Genomic DNA, 24,438 nt, shown 5'->3' with positions numbered 1-24,438 from the left:
AATGAAATCACATTATGTCAGATGAAACAAGCCAGACATAAAATGCCACATATTGTGGTATGGATTTCACTTCTATGAAATGTCCAGAAGTGAATCCATACTGACCTAGAGCAGACCAGTGGTTGCCCAGGGCTGGGGGCAAGGGGGAATGGACAGTGGCCGCTGATGGGTATGTTTGTTTGTTTTTTTTTAAAGATTTTATTTATTCATTCACGAGAGATACAGAGAGAAACAGAGACACAGGCAGAGGGAGGAGGAGAAGCAGGCTCCATGCAGGGAGCCTGATGTGGGACTCGATCCCAGGTCTCCAGGGTCACACCCTGGGCCGAAGGCAGGCGCTAAACCGCTGAGCTGCTGAGCCACCCAGGGATCCCCATGGGTATGGGTTTCTATTTGGGGGGATGAAAGCATTCCAGATTAGAGAGCAGTGTTATCACAGGACCTCCTGAGTATACTAAAATACCCATGGAATTGAATACTCTTAAAATGGTGTATGTTATGGTGAATCTGTTCTCCATGGAGACTATGAAAAAAACCCAGAACCATAAAGAGCAGAAGGATAAACCAAACCTGTTGATTCTTTTTTTTCCCTTCTTGGCTGGCTTCTCTCTTCCTGAGAATCATTCTGAACCCGTGGAGTCTTTCCTGTCCACCACGGCTCAGGTGGGGAGGTCAGAGTCCCAGTGAGCCCAGCTCTCCATGGACTCTTCATCTGACTCGGGCGATCAGGAACCATGTGGAAGCCACAGCGATGCGGAGAAGACACTGTGCAGAAAGCCTTGCCCCAAACAGCTCGAAAACACAGTGAGGGGCTGGCTGGTAAGGAGGCTGTGCAGCCTGGGAGTGGGGAGACAAACCTGCCCCAGACACTGGGCCTGGCACTCCAGTTCTGGCTCTCGGTCCCGTCACGAAATCCCTTCCACCTCTTGAGAGCTCATGATTTCCCTTTAGGACAAAGGGCTCTGCCTCTCTAAGCCCCAGGTGTGCCACCAGTTTACTGCCTGGACCGTGCACCGTGGGATGTCCTTCTCAGGTCCCCAACTGAGTTTTTTTTTTAAAGATTGTATTCATTTGAGATAGAGAGAGAGAGAGAGAGAGAGAGAGAATGAGCAGGAGGGAGGAGCAGAGGGAGAAGGAGAAGTAGATTTCCCGCTGAGCCGCTGAGCAGGAGCCTGATGCAGGACTCAATCCCAGGACCCCGGGATCATGACCTGAGCCAAAGGCAGATGCTCAACCACGGAGCCACCCAGGCCCCTCCCCCCAACCAAGTCATTTACACTCAGTTCATTTACATGTTTGGTTCTGATGCCTGACTCTCCAGCCAGGTTTTACTTTCCTGTCTCCTCCCTCTGCAGATCTAGGTGTTTTTTTTTTTGTTTTTTTTTTTTTAATATTTTATTTAATTTATGAGTGACACAGAGAGAGGCAGAGACACAGGCAGCGGGAGAAGCAGGCTCCATGCAGGGAGCCTGACATGGGACTCAATCCCGGAACTCCGGGATCACACCCTGGGCCCAAGCCAGCCGCTCAAGCACTGAGCCACCCAGGGATCCCAGGTCTGGGTGTTGATCTGTTGCAGACCACCCTTCATTCCTGTTAGTAGGAGCTGAAAATCTTTCCCCCTTCATTCCTTCTAGGTCGAATAAGAAATTGACAGAAGACAGAATAACAGGAGAAAAATAATCATAATTTTGTAGGTACATGGGCCCCATACAAATAGGAGACTCAGAGAAGTGGCTGATGCAGGCTGCTTTTCTAATGGGGATTTTGGGAAGAAGTGATGAGACAAAGGGGCTTGGGAAGGGAGTAACACATTGCAGAAGTAATAAGGTTCTTCCAGCTTTCTTGGCTCTGAATTCTCACTCCGATGATAAGGATGCCTTCCCTCCTCCTGCCACAGGGAGGGGACCCTTCATGTGGAGGGCCCACCTGATGCTTTCAGGGGGCAAAGGAAGGTCAGACTGTCCTTGTAGTTTCTTCAGTACCTTGAATTAGAAGTGATCAATATGCCAGAGTGGCAAGTTTTGGGGTGGCACATCCTGTTCCCTTCACTGTGACCTCTGCTTCCCCAGATTCCCCAGGCTGGGTCAGCACCCCCAGGGGGGCTTGGTAAAAGTACTGTTCTCTGGTGGAGTCTGGAGATTTGTATTCCTAACAAGCCTGAGGCCAGTGCTGGAGCAGGCTGGCCCCGGGACCACGCTCGAGGTCCATAAAGAGGCTCTTGGCTGCATCTACATCATCAGGATGCTGTGAAAGACACGGAGCGAACATAAGTACAGCCAGCACCCAAGGCTTTGAAATAAAACTCAGAATTTGCCGACTGTATTACCTAAGCAGTGTGATTCATTGAGAAAATGTGTGCAGGGGCGCCTGGGTGGCTCAATCAGTTAAGTGGCTGCCTTCAGCTCAGGTCCTGATCCGAGTCCTGGGATCAAGCTGCATGTGGCTCCCTGCTCAGCAGGAGTCCGCTTTTCCCTCTCCCCCTGCCTGCCACTTCCCCTGCTTATGCTCTCTCTGTCAAATAAAAATTAAAAAAGAAAAAAAAGAGAACAGAAAATAAACAGAAAATGCTTCCCGCTTGAAGGTTGCAGCACGACTGGGCCTTTTTGCTGCTGGGGTCTGGGTGTTGTCCAGCTTGGAACAAAAGGGGTTTGGGACATACCCCAGCCCTGCATGAATGTGCCAGTTTGGCATGTGGGTTATGCTGAGCTGAAGGCACTTGAGGCCCTGCAGCCTCAGGAAAAATATTTGTCCCTCCCTTAACCACACAGAAGAATCTAAATTGGAGGTCTTTCTCCAAATAAGGATTTTTTTTTTCCAGAGATAAATTTTATCTGAGTGATCCATTTGTATGGCAGGCAAACCTCTAATTAGCAAACATGTGTTTTTCTTATTGCTCTGTGAGGTGCATTCCTTCCCTCTGAAATCCCCAACTTCTACCTCTTCTCCTTAGATCAGGGTGACATATACACCTCATCTTGCCTGTCTTTGGGATTTGTGTGTGTAGATTCCCTATAAGTACACTATTAAATTTCATTTTCTCCCGTTAATCTGTCTCTTGTCAATTGGATTCTTTTTTCCCCCAAGATTTTGTATTTTATTTTTTAAAGATTTTATTTATTTATTTGGCAGAGAGCACAAGCAGGGGGAGGAGGGGAGGGAGAAGCAGACTCCCCGTTGAGCAGGAAGACCAATGAAGTACTGGATCCCAGGACCCTGAGATCATGACCTGAGCCAAAGGGAGATGCTTCACTGATGGAGCCCGTAAAGGGACTATTTCAGCTTCCTCTGTCAACAGGTCCTCAAAGCTGCTGTTGGAAGCGGGACTCCAGAATTCCATGATCTTCCTGAAGGAAAAACCCTGCTTATTTTTAGTTCCAGAAACAGCAATGTCACATGGTTTGTGTCTAAGAACTAGGCTGCATTTCACAGGAGCGGGTTGGAAACAGGGCTTAGTGATGACGTGGTATATAATTTGTAGCCTCCAGGTGGGAGCACTCAGAATGGAGTCTGGGATGGTTAAGAATATAGGTTCGAGGGGCACCTGGGTGGATCAGTGGTTGAGCATCTGCCTTCTGCTCAGGTCATGATCCCGGGGTTCCAGGATCAAGTCCTGCATCGGGCTCCCCATAGGGAGCCTGCTTCTTCCTCTGCCTGTGTCTGCCTGTGTCTCTCATGAATAAATAAATAAAATCTTAGAAAAAAAGGTTATAATATTTTTTTAAAAAAGAATATAGGTTCAAGTACACACGGGAACATTCTCCGGCACGGAGCCCTTGCTGGGCCATTGATCCAACACGCTGAAAACAAGAGAAATATAAAAGCATGTTCTCCAACCACAAAGAAATTACATTAGAGATCAGTAAATTTGGAAAAGCCAAACAGGTGGGATTTAACATAGCACTGAAGATGTTCCGTGTTGGGGATTCTTAGTTTGCTCACTGAGGATGGGTATGTAAAAGAGGTCCAGGTGGAGGGATTAAGATCATTGACCAAGATCAAGGGGTACACAGACCCAGGGATCCAGTCTCCAGGCAGCCCTCTAGGACTGCAACCCAGCTCCCTGGACTGCTCACCTCAGACTGCAAAGTTCAAGCCTTGGAGGTGCTTACCTTTTTTTTTTTTTTTTTAAGATTTTATTTATTTATTCATGAGAGACACACAGAGAGAGAGGCAGAGACAGACAGAGGAGAAGCAGGCTCCATGCAGGGAATCCAATGTGGGACTCGATCCCGGGACTCCAGGATCATGCCCTGGGTGAGCCACCCAGGTGTCCCTGGAGGTGCTTAGCTTTTAGAAACACAGAAAGCACTGCTCAGCTTGAAATCGCAGCTGGAGTTGAATGCTTGAGGTGATCCTATCTAAGTAAGCAAACGTAAAACATTTACAATTTTAAAATTATATGCTAGTATCTTATCTCCTCTCTATTTTGAAAAAAAATTTTTCAAATGTGAAAATGTCTTTCAGGGATGTCAGGGTTAAATTAGTTTTTTTTGTTGTTGTTAAAGATTTTATTTATTTATTAATGAGAGACACAGAAAGAGAGAGAGAGAGGCAGAGACACAAGCAGAGGGAGAAGCAGGCTCCATGCAGGGAGACCGACGCCGGACTCGAACTCGGGTCTCCAGGATCACACCCCGGGCTGAAGGCGGTGCTAAACCACTGAGCCACCAGAACTGCCCTTAAATTAGGTTTAATGAATTTCTTTCCTTTTTTTAAAAAAACACATTTTATTTATTTGAGAGAACACATTTTATTTATTTGAGAGAGAGAACACAAGTGAGGGGGGGCAGAGGGAGAAGGAGAAGCAGACTCCCTGCTGAGCAGGGAGCCTGACATGACCTGGGGCTCAATCCTGGGACTCCAGAATCATGACCGGAACCTAAAGCAGACACTTAAACAATTGATCCAGGTTTCCCAAGGATGCTCTTTCCAAAAGAGATCTCATGCCTGACCAACAGGGATCTTTCTGAGCTTGCTTTCAATTTACAAACTCATAGGTATTGGAGGATTATTTCTACGCCATCCTCCAGTCTGTTGTTTTGTCTGTAGAACCCCCTGGAAAATCTGGGTGCTAGCAGAGCCAGCCATCCGAATATGCAGTCTGGATGTTTATACTGATAGTGGGGTTCAGCAGCCATGAGGAAGACATTCGCATTTCAGGATCCAACCCAGACCTACTGTACCAGACAATTCTGTGGGTGGGACCAGCAGTTTGTTGTAGCAAACCTTTCAGATTTTTGCTGTCTTGAATTTGAGAACGTCCAGGGCAGGAAATCCTGGAGGATAAACATCTGGGAAAACGGAGGTATCCATGAATGCAGGAGTGTTGAGTTACCTGGAAGTCCTGGTGCCCTGAACACTGTGACCAAGGAGGCTTTCCTCTGTCACTAAGACTCAGTGGTGACAGCACTTTCCTGAATCTTACAATGGAAGTACCACCCCTCCATGTGAGGCCCCCCCGATCCCTGGTACTTGCAATAACCACTTCTGAGCTCCAGCTCCTCTTATGTATCCCACTGTATGGATGGACCACATCCCATTCAGCCACGCACCTGCCGATGAGCATCTGCGCTATTTCCACCTCTGGGCTGCTATGAACATGGGTGTACGTGTTACGTTTCATATTTGCTCTGAGTACCTGTTTTCAAGTTTTTGTTGAGTCTATACTCGGGGGGTGGAATGATTTACTTTTTAGTTCTTATTTTTTCATCCTTTCATGCATGGTTTACCTTTTCAAAAGCACGGGTGATATTAAAATCTTAGGAAACTGAACAAAATCCAACAGCTGCGGGTGCCTTGATGGCTCTGTTGGTTGAGTGTATGCCTTTGGCTTGCATCATGATCTTCCTGCATGGGGCTCCCTGCTCAGGGGAGAGTCTGCTTTTCCCTCTGCCCCTCACCCTGCTTGTGCTCTCTCTCTCTCTCAAATAAATAAATAAATAAAATCTTCAAAAAATTAAAAAAAATTTCAACAGTGGTTCAAAGGTTCCCAGGCTCTCAGGACAAAGGCATGATTATATTTAATGAAAGTTAGGTCCCAGTAAGTCCTCGGCTTCTCTAGGCCCTGCATGTGCTGGTCTCGGCTGAGAAGGCTCCCATCCATCCTCCCCAACCCCCATCCCCGCTTCTCTTTTAATTTGGCAAACTCCAACCTACCCTTCAGATCTCTGCCTAAAAGTCCCCTGTTTGGGGATTTGTCCCAGATTTCTTCATCTGACTTGGCTCCTTTCCTCACCAACTCCATCACTTTATTCTCTCCCAAGCATGGTCCCCCTTTCAAGACTTAGTTCATTATACAAAATCCGGGAAACAGGGATCCCTGGGTGGCACAGCGGTTTGGCACCTGCCTTTGGCCCAGGGCGCGATCCTGGAGACCCGGGATCAAATCCCACGTCGGGCTCCTGGTGCATGGAGCCTGCTTCTCCCTCTGCCTGTGTCTCTGCCTCTCTCTCTTTCTCTGTGTGACTATCATAAATAAATAAAAATTTAAAAAAAATTATTTAAAAAATCCGGGAAACAGAAATGGCTAGGGACTCTAGGCAGGTGACAGCACTGACCACAAAGGGGCATGTGGAACTTCTTGGAAGGAAATATTTTATACACACACACACACACACACGTATATATATATATGTATGTTTCTCCAGTTTTGCTGAGATACAACTGACACATAACACGGTATATGTCTAACATGTAAGGCGATGATCTGATGTCCTATGTGCTAAGAATTCATGACCACAATAAGATTAGTTGACACATCTCTCACCTCGCAGAGTTACTTACTTATTTTTGGTGGTGAGAAGATTTAAGATCTACCCTCTTAGCAACGTTCAAGCATAGAATACAGTGTTGCTAATGATAATCCCCATGCTGTATGGAGTGACTAGAGAATCCTTTCTGAAGAAGTGATATTCTAGCTGAGGTGAGGCTGAGGAAAAGGAATAAGCCATGGCAACATTTGAGGAAAGAGCTCTTCAGGTGGAGGGAATGGTTTAAGTGCCAAGGCCCTGAGGCAGGAATCACCATCCTAGTATAAAGTCCAGAGATCCCGTCCAGAGATGGGTAACATTACCTATCACACATGTAAGAACAAGGCTATGTCTAGTGTCTTTGTAGATGTACAAACGGATAGTGGCCAGGCCATATTATAGAACACAACTCTGACCCGTGATCCACAGTGAGTAACCCAGAAGACCAACCCGCTACTTTCAGCGACCAGCCCAGGAAGCCAGACAATAACCCCTCCAGCAGTCAGCCAGGAATGACCAGGAGTTAACAACTGAGAGTTTCCCTAACATTTGTCCTGGCTTCCAATTTAGGCTGACCCAGAGCGAGCCAAATTGGATCCCCAGCAGATTACACAGGATGTCTGCCTCCAGGCTAGCCTGCCTCCAGGCTCTGTGCCAACAGCCTGAGGCTTGTTTCCAACCCCCCTGCCCCCAAAGCTTTGCCCCTCCTTGGCCTCTAAGACACAAGTGACAGCAGCTGGCTCCTTTGTCACAGCAAGCTCTGAAGACACCACCTTTGCCTCTCCTTATTTGGCTGGTCTTTGTTTATTCCTGTAGCTCAGAGGCTGAAGGTAATCCCCTCAAGTTCACATACCTTTTTTGGTGGGAAAGCTGGAATTGAGAGTCCAGAAATCCTTGACCCCATCTGAGAAGGCCCCGAGATGAAGTCCCCAGCACCTCTTGCCTCCTCTTTGGCTTTCTGACCTCTCTTTTTCTTGAGCTCTGGCAGGTTAGGTCTGAACCTCAGTGCCACTGTCTCCTTGTGTCTTAAATGTGGTGTATGCTCCCTATGAAAGGAAACAGGGCGATCATTCAGCCTTAAAAAATAAGGATATCCCGCCACTCCCCACACATGGATGAAGGATGAACCCAGAGGACACTACTCAGTGAGATGAGCCAGATGCAGAAGGAAGAGGCCACATGAGCACACTGTGGCAGGAATCCCCAGGAGGTAGTCGTCAGACCCCTGGAAGCAGAGAGGGGAACGGGGGTTTTGAGGGGCTGGGGGAGGGGCAGCGGGAGATGCTGGTGCCAGGGGAGGGCTTCTAGAACAGGTTCTGAAAAACCCACTACAGCAGTACCTTTTCTGTCCAATGCTGTGATCATACACATGTATGATAAATGCAGGGAGGAGAAGACGTTGATGGCTTAGATTGTTCCTGAATTCATCAAGCTGTACATGCCAAATATGCACAGCCTGTTTTTTTTTTTTTAAGATTTGATTTTTTTTATTCATGAGAGACAGTGAGAGAGAGAGAGAAAGAGAGAGGGAAAAGCAGGCTCCATGCAGGGAGCCAGACGTGGGACTCCTGGGACTCGATCCCGGGTCTCCAGGATCAGGCCCTGGGCTGAAGGTGGCGCTGTACCACGAAGCCACCCTGGCTGCCCCTGCACAGCCTTTTGTATGCCGATCACATCTCACAAGTCTGAAAATTGTTGAAATAAATAAATAATTAAATAATTGCTGAAATTGTTTCAGAAATAAAAACAAAAAGCATCAAACATGTATGAGAGTATGTGTGCTATGGGGGTACCTACGGTTCCTGCTTTACAGAGCAGGAAGCCGATGATTGGACAGATTAAGAACTTGTCAGAGGTACCAAGGACTGACACAGTAGCATTTGAACCTGGAGCCCCCACATTTCCGAGCCAGGCACTCAAGGAAATCTTTCAGTAGGTTATGGGTATCCATTCCTTCCATCATTGCACAGTGACTTACTAATATTCAAAACAAAATTTTTTTAATTTAAAAGATTTGGGGGGCACCCGGGTGGCTCAGTTGGCTGGGCATCTGCTTTCAGCCCGGGTCATGATCCCACATCGTGGGATCCAGCCCCATTCAGGCTCCCTGCTCAGCGGCAAGCCTGCTTCTCCCTCTGCCTCTGCTGCTCCTCCTCCCACTTGTTCTCTCTCTCTCAAATAAACCTTTAAAAAATTAAATAAAAGATTTTTATTTGACAGAGTATGAGCTGGAGGGAGGGGCAGAGGGAGAAAGAGACTCCCCCGCTGAGCAGGAAGCCAGACGCACACAGGACTCAATCCCAGACCCTGAGATCATGACCCAAGCCGAAAACAGATGCTTAACCGACTGACCCACCCAGGCGGGCCTCAAAACAATTTTTTTTGGCCAAAATATTAGGTTAAAAAAAAATCATACTTAAAAAGTTTAGCTTGTATTTCTCATAGATACCCCTTTTCTACTTTTAACGGCTGTATTAAGGTATGCCTGGTGGACCCCAAAATTCACTCACCCCAAGTGCACAGATTTTTAGCAAATCCAGTTGTGCAACTATCAACATGAAGTACTTTTTTCATCACCTCTAGCTCGTTTATGCTCGTGACCCCTGCAGTCACTCTGTAACCCCAGACAACCACCCACCAACTCTGTCTCCTCAGATTTGCCTCTTTTGGACACCTCATGGAGATGGAATCATGCGACATGATTCTTTTGTGCCTGGCCTTTCTTTTCTTTTCTTTTTTTTTTCTTTTAAGATTTTATTTATTTATTCACAGAGAGAGGCAGAGACACAGGCAGAGGGAGAAGCAGGCTCCCTGCGGGACTTGATCCCAGGATCCCAGGATCATGACCTGAGCCAAAGGCAGATGCTCAACCACTGAGCCACCCAGGTGTCCTGTGCCTGGCTTTTTGCACTTGCTGATGTATTTGTGTCCATCAACGTCCCTCGGCTTTGCCCCATGTGGCTCCAGAAGGGTCCAGCCCAGCTCCCAAGCCCTGGAGATACTCCCAGCCTATCCAGAAGCTCCAGGTCTTCTTCTATCTCGGCATTCAGTTGTGCTCTTCCAAAACTTCCTAATACAAACAAAAGTTTCTTGCAATTTCTATTCATTTCTCACCGTGAGAGGATTTGCACAGGGAAGGGTCAGAGATCTGGTTGGGAGAGAGAAGAATAAAGGGTGTGTCTCATTATTTAAGGGATGCTGAACCAGCATTTGGGACAGGCACTCGGAGCCAGAGGGGCGGAGTCCAGGGCCCTGGGAGGCTTTCTGGGTAAGGTGGGTCGAGGTGCTTGCGGCCCTGTGGCCCTACCAGGGCATGAGGCTGGGGGATCGCTGGTGGTTGGGGCTTTGCTAGACCTGCTATGTCTAGCCTGGCCGGCTGTCACTTAAGTGATCTGAAAAATATATAAACCACAGTGTAGGAATTGAAGTCTGGACCTGTTTCCTAGGGGGCCTTCTGTCCCTAATTCTAGGAAGATGGGGAGCTATGCTAGGGGTTCTCAGCCTTGCTTCCTCTCCTTCCCCTGACTCAGGGGACAATGAACAGGAAGGTTCCCGAAACAAGAGACAGCCCTGAGACACCCCCCAGCTCAGGTATTTAGAACCCTTGGGTCACAGTCTTAGGATAAAATGCATGAACTGGGCTGAGACTAAGTGGGAGGTAGGGACGGTGTGGGAGGGCAAGAAGGTTTAGGTTTTGCTTTCCAAGGGGTGGACTGAGTATCAGAGAAAGAACAGGCATCTATTTTCTGTGAATGATAAACAGGACCTGGAAGAAAATTTCTACATTGGGAGATGAAGAGGCCAATCCCATTTTGTTCATGTAATAGCATATGGATACATTTCCATTGTTTGTTTGTTTTTTAAAGATTTTATTTAGTCATGAGAGATAGAAAGGCAGAGACAAGACAGAGGGAGAAGCAGGCTCCCTGCAGGGACCCTGATGGGGGACTCAATCCCAGGACCCCAGGACCATGTCTTGAGTGGAAGGCAGATGCTTAACCACTAAGCCACCCAGGTGCCTCTGTGTATCTTGATATTGTCTGCGTATATCGTTTGTCCATTTTTGCAATTGGGTTATTTGCTTTCCTATTACTGAATTAGGGGAATTCTTTCCTATATCCTAGGTTTAAGTCTTTTATCAGAAATGTGATTTGTAAACATTGCTATCTGGTTTTATGGGTTGCCTTTTCATTATTTTGAGAGTGTGTTTTGAAGGGGTGCATGGGTGGCTCAGTTAAGTATCTGCTTTTGGCTCAGGTCATGATCTCAGGGTCCTGGGATCAATCCCTGGCATAGGCTCCCTGCTCAGTGGGGAAGTCCGCTTCCCCTCTGCCCCTCCCCCAGCTTGTGCACTCTCTCAAATAAAACTGTTTTCAAGTGTATTTCGAAGAGGAGTTGTTAATTTTGATGAAGTCCAGTTAAAAATCCTTTTCTTGGGGCACCTGGCTGGTTCAGTTAGTCAAGTATGTGACTCTTGATCTCAAGGTTGTGAGTTCAAGTCCCACATTGGGCATAGAAATTCCTTAAAAAAAAAAAAACTTATCTCATAATCCTTTAACATTACTTGAGATTGTGTGAGTGGCATGTTTGGGTGCAGAATGAAAGATTTTATCTTTAAGTAGATTTAGCTACCTTTCTACCCGGCTAGCCTTTCTCATGGCTCAGGGCAATAACAAACTCTCACCTTTGTATACAAGACATTGGGTATTTTTGTCTTTGCTTATCCCTTCATCTTTATCTATTTAAAATGTAGAGATTCTTATCTTTTCTGCCAGTAATCACAACACCTGTTGCTTACAGAGCCCTCCAAATGCACAGGGCACTATTCTTATTCTTATTATGTCAATTTATTTAATCTTCACAAGAACCCTGTGAGGTTTAACAATTGTCTCCATTTTGCTGAGGAGTCACAGAGAAGCTAAAATAAGTTGACCTTCACGTTCTGGTCCATTCCAGAAATGGAACTTCAACTGGTCAAGGTCCAGAGCCTTTTTTTTTTTTTTTTTTTTTTAGTGTGGTGAAAAACACACAACTTTAAATTGCCATCTTAACCGCTTTTAAGTGTACAGCTCATTGGTGTTCGGCTCATTCACATGGTTGTGCAGCAGATCTCCAGAATTTTTATCTCCTAAAACTGATTCTATACCCATTACACATGAACTCCTTCCTTCCCCCAGCTCTTGGCAACCAATCTTCTAGCTTCTGTTTCTATGATTTTCATGATTTTAATTTTTGAGGAACCTCCATACTGTTTTCCATAATAGGTGCAGAGTTCCAAATGTCTACCAACAGTATGATAGGTGGGTCTTTTTTTTTGGCAGGGGGAGCAGGTCCTTATATTTTTAATCCCCAAGCAATTCTTAGCAATCTACTTTTGAGAAATACATGCTCATATTTACAAAGAGTCACATAAATTTAAGTTCACATGAGGATCCATGTAAGCAGATTTGTGGCAATAATCTAAATGTCCATGTGTAGAGTTTTGGTAACTTATATCATGGCATATTTCTTTTCTTTTTCTTTTTTTTTTTTTTATGGCATATTTCTATTGTGGAGTAGATGTGGCTCTTAAAGTCTGGTGCTCCAGATTTATTTTTAAGAAGAATATTAGTTGCTAAACAAGATGTAGAGCATGATAAAATTTGTACTTAAGTTTGCTTCGTTAAAAAATTTTGTTTGAGGATTTTAGATTATTCAACAGTTGCAAAAATAGTATCAGACTTGTTGTAGACTCCTCTTTCAGCTATTCCTGATATTATGATCTTTTAATTTTTAAAAAGATTTTATTTTATTTTTTCGAGATTTTATTTATTTATTCATGAGAGACACAGAGAGGGAGGCAGAGACATAGGCAGAGGGAGAAGCAGGCTCCCTGCAAGGAGCCCAATGGGGGGGTTCGCTCCCAGGCCCCTGGGATCATGCCCTGAGCCAAAAGCAGATGCTCAACCACTGAGCCACCCAGGTGTCCCTAAGATTTTATTTATTTTTATTTTAAAGGATTTTATTTATTTATTCATGAGAGACACACAGAGAAAGAGGCAGAGACACGGGCAGAGGGAGAAGCAGGCTCCATGCAGGAAACCCCACATGGGACTCGATCCTGGGTCTCCAGGATCACACCCTGGGCCAAAGGTGGTGCTAAACCATTGAGCCACCTGCCCTAAGATTTTATTTTTATGTAATCTCTACACCCAGAGTGGGGCTCAGACTCATATCCTCGATATCAAGAGTCACATGCTTTAGCAACTGAGCTAGCCACATGCCCCACTATCTTTTATAAATATAGTACAATTATCAAACTAGAAATTTCACACTGGATCAATACTATTAACTAAGGTACAGACTTTCTTTTAATTTGCCAGTTTTCCCAATAATGTCATTCTCCTTTCTTGATAAGAAGGCACAGAAATGGTGTGCGTCCTTCTCAGGGCATAATGGCCAAGGGTATGTGATGTTGATAAATCTTACTACTGGTGATCTCTTGGCTAAGGTGGTGGCTACTGAGCTTTTCCACTGATCATTACTACTTTTCTTCTTTCTTTCTTTCTTTCTTTCTTTCTTTCTTTCTTTCTTTCTTTCTTCTTCTTTTTAAAGACTATATTTATTTATTTATTCGTGAGAGATACAGAGAGAGAGAGAGGCAGAGACACAGGCAGAAGGAGAAGCAGGCTCCATGCAGGAGGAAGCCCAATGTGGGACTCAATCCCGGAACTCCAGGATCACACCCTGGGCCGAAGGCAGGGCGCTAAACCGCTGAGCCACCCAGGGATCCCCCCTACTTTTCCTTTTCAATGAAAAACATTTGTTAGAGGATATGCTGTGAGACTGTGAACATCTTCTCCTCAAACATTTGCTCATTGAGTGTAATATTTATTGATGAATCTTGTTCACAAAAATCATTCCTATGGTGATTTCTATTTCCCTCATTCTCTTTATATTTATTCACTGGAATCTTCTGTAAGGAATAAGCATCCTTGAGATAGGGATTCTACTCTCATTTCTTTTTTTTAAGTTTTTTATTTAAGTTATCACCACACCCAATGTGGGGCTTAAACTCATGACCTTAAGATCAAGAGTTGTATGTTCTTCTGGCTGAGCCATCCAGGTGCCCCCTTCTATTCCCATTTTAAATTAAGATCTAAAAAATAATAATAAAAAAAAGACTTCCTTTCCATTCAAACTTATATATATATATTTAATAGTTTAAAGGAAACATGAATATATAGTGGCATTCAAGAATGGAAATGTACTTAAATAAATTCAAAATTACTTCTTGAAACTCATATAGACACTTTTCAAAAGATATTTCTTTTAAGGTAACATGGCACAGAAGAATGGTATTTGCCAGATCTTTCTCTGAACATTTACAATGTCTTTTGTTTTTCTATGTAAAAAGAATATTTGTGTTGTTGATTTGAATTTTTTTTCTTTTCTTTTTCACCAGAAAATCCAGTTGAGCTTTCTTCATTCTTCGGCAGCCTAGAGCACCTTAGAATGAATGTGCCATATTTTAGAAACACTTCTTAGAGGTAAGCACTTAGAGTAGTTTCTTTCTTTCTTTTTTTTTTTTTTAAAGTAAGCCCTACCCCCAACATGGCTTGAACCAACAATCCGGAGATTAACAGTTGCACGCTCCACTGACTGAGCCAGCCAGGTGCTTCTGATGTTTTGTTACTACAAACAGATGTTTTATTACTGTGAACATGCGCTTCTACACATGTGCATCAGTACAGGGGCGGGAGCTGGCAGGGAGTACAGAAGGTACATGCATATTTTTAAAGAGCAGGGGGAGGACTTGGCAGTGAACAGAACTCAGTGGGTGACATGTAGCCACAAAAGATTTTGGCCCTTACTTTGTGATGGGCAAATAAAACTAGCCCCTTTAGACATAGTCAATGTATAAAAAATTAAATAATATCATTATATCAACAAGTGAATTTCATGTCCACCAAATGTATATTTGTATTATGTATACATGCAAAGAGATATGAGCAGTGGATTTTTACAATTAAATTTCTCCTTTCTGGATGGCTGGGTGGCTCAGCGGTTGAGCATTTGCCTTTGGCCCAGGGCATGATCCCAGAGTCCTGGGATCGAGTTCCACATCCGGCTTCCTGCATGGAGTCTGCTTCTCCCTCTGCCTATGTCTCTGCCTCTTTCTCTCTCTCTCATGTCTCTCATGAATAAATAAATAAATAAAATATTTTAAAAAATAAATAAATTTCTCCTTTCATCAAGTTAAATGCATTGTAATATAGAATCAGCATCATTAAGTATAATTATCACTATTATGAAAACCACATCATTATTATGAAAGCGTGCAGTTTCCCACCAACCTTTATCCCATTTTTTATTATAAAGCAAATCCTTACAACTTTTTAGTTTCTCTATAGTACGCTTCTATTTCTATTTCTTCATTTTCTATTGATTTCTCATGCCTTCTTCCCAAACCTTAATGAATCTCCCCCTACCTGCACTCACATTTCCTCCCTGTCCTCCTGGGAGTATAATATAATTTTGTCTGGATTAACATTTATTGTCTACCTATGCAAACTTTAATCACTGCTAAGGAACTTTGCACCCTATGATTATTTTCTTTTTTTTTTTTTTTAAAGATTTTATTTATTTATGATAGTCATAGAGAGAGAGAGAGAGAGAGAGTGAGAGGCAGAGACACAGGCAGAGGGAGAAGCAGGCTCCATGCAGGGAGCCCGACGTGGGATTCGATCCCGAGTCTCCAGGATCGCGCCCCGGGCCAAAGGCAGGCGCTAAACCGCTGCGCCACCCAGGGATCCCCCCTATGATTATTTTCATTTTGAGAGCACAACATTATTGTTTTCTCTGAAGTTAACCATCCTTTTGTTTGTTTGCTTAATTTTCTTTTTTTTTTTAAGATTTTATTTATTTATTCATCAGAGACACATACACAGAGAGATATATAGAGAGAGGTAGAGACACAGGCAGAGGGAGATGCAGGCTCCATGTAGGGAGCCCGATGTGGGACTCCATCCTGGGACTCCAGGATCATGCCCTGAGCTGAAGGCAGACGCTCAACCACTGAGCCACTCAGGCGTCCCTGTTTGCTTAATTTTCTATGCTCCTATAGCTAATTCAAGGAATCTTTCCCCTAGAGATCTAGATCTCACCTTAGTTCATTCAAAAACATCAGGCTTTCTATCAATTTTATGTCGTTGATTGATCAGCTTCAGTGGGAGCCTCTTTTTGCCAGATGAGCACCTAGAACTTTGCATCTCTTTACCATAGTTCTAGGAACATTCTAGCCTCTGGAAATCCAAGCTACAACTCCCACCCCCCAATGGCCCCCTGGCCTCCAGTGAATGTCCTATCTACCTGCTATGATGGGAACTGTTTTCAGCAGATCAGCAGAGCCCCAGAAGGCCAATCTCCAGTTTTGGAGGGCTTCCTTGTCAAGAAGCAATACCATGAACCTCTGAGTTTGGCTGTAGCTCATTTTCTTTTTTCTTCCTTCCTTCCTTCTTCCTTCCTTCCTTCCTTCCTTCCTTTTTTCTTTCTTCTCTTCTTTCCTCCCCCCCCCCTTTTTTTTAAGATTTTATTTATTTATTCATGAGAGACACAGACAGAAAGAGAGGCAGAGACACAGGCAAAGGGAGGAGAAGCAGGCTCCATGCAAGGAGCCTGATGTGGGACTTGATCCCGGAAATCTGGGATCATGCCCTGAGCCAAAGGCAGACACTCAACTGCTGAGCCGCCCAGGTGTCCCTGTAGCTCATTTTCTAGAGAAGACAGTGAGGTCTCCAGATGGAGATGAGGACTTGCTGGCACTCAGAGAATCTTTTAACACATTTCCAGGGGAAATCAAAGTATTGCCTCTCTCTAGGAAACCAATTTTCCAATGTAAAGAAAACTACATTTTAACATTCAAACTATCATCCACAGTCTTAACAGAGACAGGAGGCCTTCAAACATAAACAAAATCAAGCATCCCTTGAAATTCCTGTCTATGCCTCCAGCTTTACCCCTTCCCAGCACCTGTCACTGTATGTGACTGTTGGAGTACTATTTGGTTACTCCAGAGGTAACCATTTGGTATGCATTGTGGATATAGAGTTCATAAACTCCTGTAGCATGCATTCCATTTTAATTAAAAATGATAGAATACTAAACAAGCCTCAGTATCATGGCACTGATCATATGGGCCATATTTTCTGAAGCAATATATGTAACAGAAATGTAATACAATAGCCAAAAGGTGGAGACAATCCACATATCAATCAACGGCATGAATGGATAAACAAAATATGATATATGCATAGAACAGAATGGAATACTATCCAGCCTTAAGAGGGTAGGAAACACTGACACATGCTACAATGTAGACGGACCCCGAAGATGTTATTGGAAACACTGCTACATGAAATAAAGTGATCTCCAAAGTACAAATATTGTACAAGTTGACTTATAGAAGTACCTAGATGAGTCAAATTAGTACAGAAAGAAAGTAGAATGGTGGTTGCCAGGGCCTGGGGGGGGGGGGAATGTGAAGTTACTGTTTTATTAAGGGGTACAGAGTTTCAGTTTGGGATGATCAAAAGTTTTAGAGATGGTTGGTGGTAATGGTTGTACAACAGCCTGAGTGAACTTATTGGCACTGAACTGTACACTTAAAACGTAGGGCAGCCCTGGTGGCTTGGCGGTTTAGCGCCCCTTCAGCCCAGGGTGTGATCCTGGAGACCCGGAATTGAGTCCCACGTCGGGCTCCCGGCATGGAGCCTGTTTCTGCCTATGTCTCTGCCTCTCTCTCTCTCTCTCTCTGATGAATAAATAAACAAAATCTTTAAAAAAAATAGTAAACGTATTATTTCACCACAATTAAACTATAATGCAATAAAAAACAGAAGTAAACTCCTAAAGATGGCAAGCCCCATACATCTGGACACAAAAGGAAATGAGAAATGTAGGGCCAAAAGACAGTAAAGTAATTATGCTTTACAGCGTGTGAGGCACAACCAGAGCCTTTATAAATGTAAAGACATATGAATGATTAGTAAAACAGGAATGTAGGAAGTGATAAAAGAAAGAGTAGAAATTAACTTAAAAATTCTATAGAGGGACACCTGGGTGGCTCAGCAGTTGAGCGTCTGCCTTTGGCTCAGGGCGTGATCCCGGAGTCCTGGGATCGAATCCCACATCGGGCTCCCTGCATGGGGCCTGCTTCTCCCTCTGCCTATGTCTCTGCCTCTTTCTCTCTCTCTCTCTGTGCCTCTCATGAATAAATAAATAAAATCTTAAAAAATAAAAAAGAATACTATAGAGAATAGTTGCTTTCATGGTGGTTTTCATGGCCCCAAGATTGGGAAGTGGGTGGACAGGGGTTTGTGTACAAGGAAACTGCAATAACCCAACTTGCAAAGATACCTCACAGGTTGGAGGGATTTTGTGGAGAAAGATCTGGAGAGCACGTAGTTGAAGTAATCAAGGATTCTAACCCTATACACAAGCGAAGATTAGACCCTAATGAGGAGTATATTCAGATTACCTATCTGGAGCTATACCCTGACACATAAGGGATAAAGGAAAGAATCACATATTTTGACCAAGATCTTTTTTTTTTTTTTTAAGAGAGGTTTCTTTTTAATTTAATTTATTTTATTTATTTATTTATTTATTTATTTATTTATTTATTTATTTATTCATGATAGACATAGAGAGAGAGAGAGGCAGAGACACAGGCAGAGGGAGAAACAGGCTCCATGCGGGGAGCCCGACGTGGGACTCGATCCCAAGACTCCAGGATCACGCCCTGAGCCCAAGGCAGGCGTTGAACTGCTGAGCCACCCAGGGATCCCAAGATTATGATCTTTGCTATCTCATGTACTGCATACCCTTCAGTTCAGATGGTCATGGCCATGGGGAGTTTCATGAACAATTCAGCCTTCGCTTATGTTAAGACAAGAGTCCGCGTCACTCAAAAAGAGATCACCCAAACCTAACTGAAATTTGTGTTGAAAATATGCAGAAGATCCAGCGGTTGGCATTTGCAACCCTTTGGGATCCAGCAGACACCAAAGGCACTCTAGGGATCTGCACGTACAACAGGAAATCAGCAGGCCTTTGGAAGTTACCTAGGTGTTTTCTATCTGAACTAGCCAGTGACCCCAAACTCTTCAGACTTCATAATACACTATGAATCTGGGATACCTGAGTGGCTCTGTCTGTTACGCAGTTGTCTTCAGCTCAGGTCATGCATGAGCCCTGCATTGGGTTCCCTGCCAGTGGGGAGGGAGTCTTGCTTCTCCTTCTCCCTCTGCTGCTCACCTCGATTGTGCTCTCTCTCTCTAAAATAGATAGGTGGAATCTTAAAAAAAAAAAAAACAAAACAAAACTATGAACCTGCTTTGAAGATTTTACTAAAAGGCATGAGGATGCCTTAAGAAAAAAATGGGCTGGTTCAGTTGGTAAGGCATGCAACTCTTGACCTTGGGGTTGAGTTCAAGCTCCATGTTGGGTGTAGAGCTTACATAAAAAAAGTAAAACAAACAATAGCTTAACTGGGCCAGATCATAAGTAGTAAAAAAGGGACATGAAGAGAAACTATCACTGCCTTAAAGGGGTTCTCACAGCCTCTGAAACAGATTCCTTAGTCATGCAAGGTCACCTGCCAGAGACTGCTTCAGTCCAATGAACCTTTGCAAAGGGGATCTCTAAAGCAGATGCACTTTTTGCCTCATTCATTTGAGAAGAGCAATGTGTTCAACACTAAGCATGAAAAGAAGTTAAGATTATTGAAAAGACTCAGGAACTTAATTCTGGAAATCCTAGCATTTTACTGCCCACTGAAGAACGTAACGGCCAACACAGTATCAGGTGTGGATCACACAAGTCTGAGAATCATGGTTTCTAATGTGCTGGTAAGATACTGCCCTCCTGTTTGTTTGTTTGTTTATATTTATTTATTTATTTATTTATTTATTTATTTATTTATTTATTTATTTATTTATTTTTGCCCTCCTGTTTAAAGGCATTTTAACAACTCACAGGTAATGATTCACTGTGTTTAGCATTACTAATACCATAGCTAACATTAAATTTAAGTTTATATATTTTTAATATATATTACCTTTATAGATTAATTTTAGAAACTTTTAAAACATAGTGATGTTTATTTTAAAAATGTTTTAAATGTGAGAATGCTCACACTGAAAAGAAAAAGACAAACATGTACAGTTACTGAATAAGAGCATAGAAAAAGGCACCAAAAAACATATTAGAAATAAAAAGAAAAAAATAAGAAATAAAAAGATATCTCCTTTGGCTGCATGCAAAAAATAGAAAAATTAGACAACTTTCTATTTATTTTTTTTTTAATTTTTATTTATTTATGATAGTCACAGAGAGAGAGAGAGAGGTAGAGACACAGGCGGAGGGAGAAAAGCAGGCTCCATGCACCGGGAGCCTGATATGGGATTCGATCCCGGGTCTCCAGGATCGCGCCCTGGGCCAAAGGCAGGCGCCAAACCGCTGCGCCACCCAGGGATCCCTTAGACAACTTTCTATAAAAAATATTAATGACCACACACACAAAAGGAGGAAAAATACCAATGACCACATTGACTGACCTATAATGACCAGGGTGTCAACAAACTTTCTCTATAAGGAGGCAGGTAGTATTTTCCGTTTTATGGACCAGGACTATCTACAGAATGTAAACTTTTGGGGGATCCCTGGGTGGCTCAGCCGTTGAATGTCTGCCTTGCGCCCAGGGTGTCATCCTGGAGGCCTGGGATCAAGTCTCACATTGGGCTCCCTATGGAACCCGCTTCTCCCTCTGCCTGCGTCTCTGCCTCTCTCTATCTGTATCTCTCATGAATAAAAAAAAGAAGAAGAAGAATGTAAACTTGGCCAATGGGCTGTAGGCTGTCAGTCCTTCCAAGTTCTTAACTGAACTCAAACCTTGCATTTTTAAGAATAATTGAGGCCACACAGTACAACAAAGCCTCCCCTCAACCTATCTACCCCTTTCCTAATCCTCATGATGGCTAGATAGTATCATTGACTCAAAAAAGAGAGAAAAATCAGGCCAAACCTCATGAGCTTGAGGTCACCTGGATATCAAATTTTTAAACATATGAAAAAGATTATGGGCAGACACATTTTGAATACAAAGTAAATTCAATAAAATTTTGCTTCAGGCCAGTGATGATTAACAAAAGTTACAATATAACATTTAACCTAATAACTGTTTTTTTTTTTAACCTAATAACTGTTAAGGGACACATTAGCAGCCTAAGACTGGTTTTGTATTATTAAATATATATATGTCCTCAATGACAGAACAAGGTAATTGCTAACAATAAGGCAGGACTTAACAATGGATTCAGAGATATTTTTGAAATACTTCAAAATCAAATATTAAAACAAATATCAGATTAGATGAGGGTTTCCCAACTCAAGTATTAGTGCATTGGGGGTTGGATAATCTTCTGTTGTAGGGGACAGTCCTCTGCATGCTTAGTAGCATCTCTGGCTTCTGCCTTCTACATTTGTAGGATTTCTCTTCCTCCCCACTCAGTTATAACAGCCAAAAACGTCTCTAGAGTTACTCCTGTAAAACCATCTCATCTTGTGCTAGCATCATGAGGAAATCCAGCCAAACTGGCCTTTCATTTATACATGTATTAGTAAATACTCTACTCTTAGTAAATACCGTTCTCTACTGTACTGGGGCACTACTAATGTGGCCATTGGCTGGGGCTACACTGTACCCTAGTATTCTTTATGGGGCCAGGGCTCTGGAAGCTTTTATTGAGTGGATGGAAGGTAGATGCTGGGGCGTGGCCTTTCAGAAAGGGCAGTGGGGGCGGGGGGAGGGAGAGATCTGAGGAGATGCAGAACAAGGTGGGATTTATATCCTTTGTATTCCCACTCAGGGAACATAAGAGGACAACAGCAGGACTAAGGAAAGATTCCATACAACCCAAGCAGAAATGGCAGACCAACAAGCAGGTAAGGTGGGGGTGGACACAAAGGGCCCTAATTCCTATTGTTTGCCAATTACAGTGATGGAAACACTCCCAAAGTAGTGGATTTTAGGCTGCCCAATGCACTGAGATTTGCAAAGCACGTGAAAATTTAATAATTGCAAGCCAGGATAAGTTGACTTGAGCCTATCACTCAAAGGTAATGGGTTCTCAGCATTGGTTGGGAAGCTATCACTTTTTTTCCATCTGGAATAGTTTATTATATCATGGAATTATCATTCCTTTAAAAATTAGTAGACCTTATCCATTTTATCTCCCCATGTAATATTTGGGTGGAACTGTATTATTATTAAGATTTTATTTATTGGGGGATCCCTGGGTGGTTCAGTGGTTTAGCGCCTGCCTTCGGCCCAGGATGTGATCCTGGAGTCCCGGGACTGAGTCCCGCATCGGGCTCCCTGCATGGAGCCTGCTTCTCCCTCTGCCTGTGTCTCTGCCTCTCTCTGTGTGTGTCTCTCATGACTAAAAAAATTAAATCTTAAAAAAACAAGATTTTATTTACTTATTTGACAGTGAGAAAGAGAGTGAGTATGTGCATGTGCACAAACAGGGGGAGAGGGAGAAGCAGGCTCTCTGCTGAGCTGAGCAAGGAGCCCAACATGGGGCTCGATCCCAGAACCCTGAGATCATGACTTAAGCTGAAGGCAGATGCTTACCTGAGTCACCTGAGCACCTCTGTTTTTCTTTTGAGGTTAATAAAGCCTCAGAGTCATACTGTTTGGCTGAATTTGGTAAATGTACATTCTCTTAGAACAAAGAGCTCTTCTCCTGATTACCAAATCGCACTTCCTTCTGTGTGGACTCAATGATCTAGGAGACTGGTAATGATTCCAGTTCCTAGCTGGGACTGTTGGCATCCCAGATTAAGTGGGGGATAGAATGACACCCAGAGGCACATGGTTTCCTTGAGTCAAAAATGAAGAACAAACTGTGGAAGGGACATCAGTTTTCAGCAGTGGGAGAAGGTAGACACAGTGCTGAAGAAAATGGTCTCTGCTTGCTTAGAACAGATTTTCTAGGTAGTACGAGTCAGAGCTAAGCAGAAAACAAAGTGCCAGCGTGACAGAGAGAGGGCCCCTGGGACTCAGGTATGGAGAGATTGTGGGTTCAGGCTAACCATGTGTCCCCCTCTCCTCAGCCAAACCAAAGAAGAGAAGCCGGGAGCGTACTTCATTCACCTCCTATCAGAAGGCAGAGCTGGAAGCTCTATTTAATCTGACTCAGTTTCCAGATTATGTCACCCAGGAGTTGCTGGCATCAAAAATCCATTTACAATACACCGTAGTACAGGTCAGACTCCCTGGGGGTGTGCCAAGCTTGTCCTGTGCTCCCCAGATCCTTCTCCCTCACCCTTCCCTTTGCCTCATGACCAAATAATCATGACTAATCTGCCTTTATGGAGCATAAAGTGTCAATAACCTGACGCTTGTGCTAAACTCTCATTTTACACAGTAGATAAACCAAGGTACATAATGGCATGGTAGCTTCCCCAGGGTTTCAAGCCCACTAAGTTGTCAAGATGGAATTCTTCTGCATGTGGAGCACTTGTCTTAAACCATGTCTTTTTTTTTTTTTTTTTTTTAAGATTTTATTTTATTCACTCATGAGAGATACAGAGCGAGAGAGAGAGGCAGAGACACAGGCAGAGGAAGAAGCAGGCTCCATGCAGGAAGCCCGACATGGGACTCGATCCAGGGTCTCCAGGATCACGCCGTGGGCTGCAGGCAGTGCTAAACTGCTGCGCCACCGGGGTTGCCCTAAACCATGTCTTTTATACAAAACCCCAAAGACAAGAAGGACCATCCTTTAGAGTTGGACACGCCATTGGTTGCTGAAGCTCATTCCTGGGCAGTGAGGGCATTAGGCCAGCCAGAGGCCTCTGGCTAGAATCATACCGAGGCCATTTCAGATCCCATCTGGATCCATCAGAGAGGCTACCAAAGATAACTTCTCAAGGACCTCCTTGGCCAGCCTCCATACTCTATTCTGTCCTATGGAGCCCTGACCCTTTATCCTACAGAGAGCTCATGGCATTTGGCCAAGTCCTCCCCACTCCTGCTCTGGGGTCCAGGCCCTACCTCATCCCTTTCTTCTTTTTCTATCCTGGCCACCTTCAGTTTCCTGGAACCCCTGGCCATGGGTGAGAAACAGCTCCTTCCCTGCCTCGGGTACAATAGACAGAAGCCTCTTTGTCTCCCCAAGGAAGCCTGGTTCCCAAGGAAGATGAATGGCCGCCATCCCAGGTCCCTTTCACTTTATGGGCTCACACCCCCGCCCCCTAATCTCCCCTCTTCACTCCACAGGTCTGGTTTAAGAACCGTCGAGTTAAATGGAGAAAGAGCATCCAGAAAGAACAAGAAGCAGGGCATCCAGCCCTGGCCCCTGCGGCCAAGAGGAAGAGAGCCCTAGAACACAGACACCTTGTCAACAGCAGGCCCATTCTCCCCAGACTTTCCCACCCCCCAGAGGCAGGCCCTGGAAACCCAGATGGGGCTTCTCAACAATGTGACCCTGAGCTAGACAAGCTGGTGGCCACAGTGCCTGCTTTGTCCCCTGCCCCTTATGACATAAGCCAGGTCATGGAAGCCTATGGGTGTCTGGGAGAGGAGGAGAGTTCGAATACGTTTACTTGTCTTTATCAATACCTCTCCCCATCTGACAGCTAG

The 24,438-nt window shown here is 44.1% G+C and overlaps 1 protein-coding gene across 1 annotated transcript; it reads left to right on the top strand.

The window, feature by feature from the left end:
• The first annotated feature begins 734 nt into the window (after nt 1–734).
• Nucleotides 735–24,438, top strand: DPRX (divergent-paired related homeobox). The gene is made up of 3 exons (XM_072747468.1): nt 735–819; nt 22,911–23,062; nt 24,076–24,438. The coding sequence occupies exons 1-3, from the start codon at nt 735–737 to the stop codon at nt 24,436–24,438; spliced, it is 600 nt and encodes a 199-aa protein (XP_072603569.1).

The sequence above is a fragment of the Vulpes vulpes genome, chromosome 1 (genome assembly GCF_048418805.1).
Source record: "Vulpes vulpes isolate BD-2025 chromosome 1, VulVul3, whole genome shotgun sequence".
In the NCBI taxonomy this organism is placed as follows: domain Eukaryota; kingdom Metazoa; phylum Chordata; class Mammalia; order Carnivora; family Canidae; genus Vulpes; species Vulpes vulpes.
The sequence above is the reverse complement of the archived record's forward strand: the minus strand, read 5'-3'. Positions and strand labels throughout refer to the sequence as shown.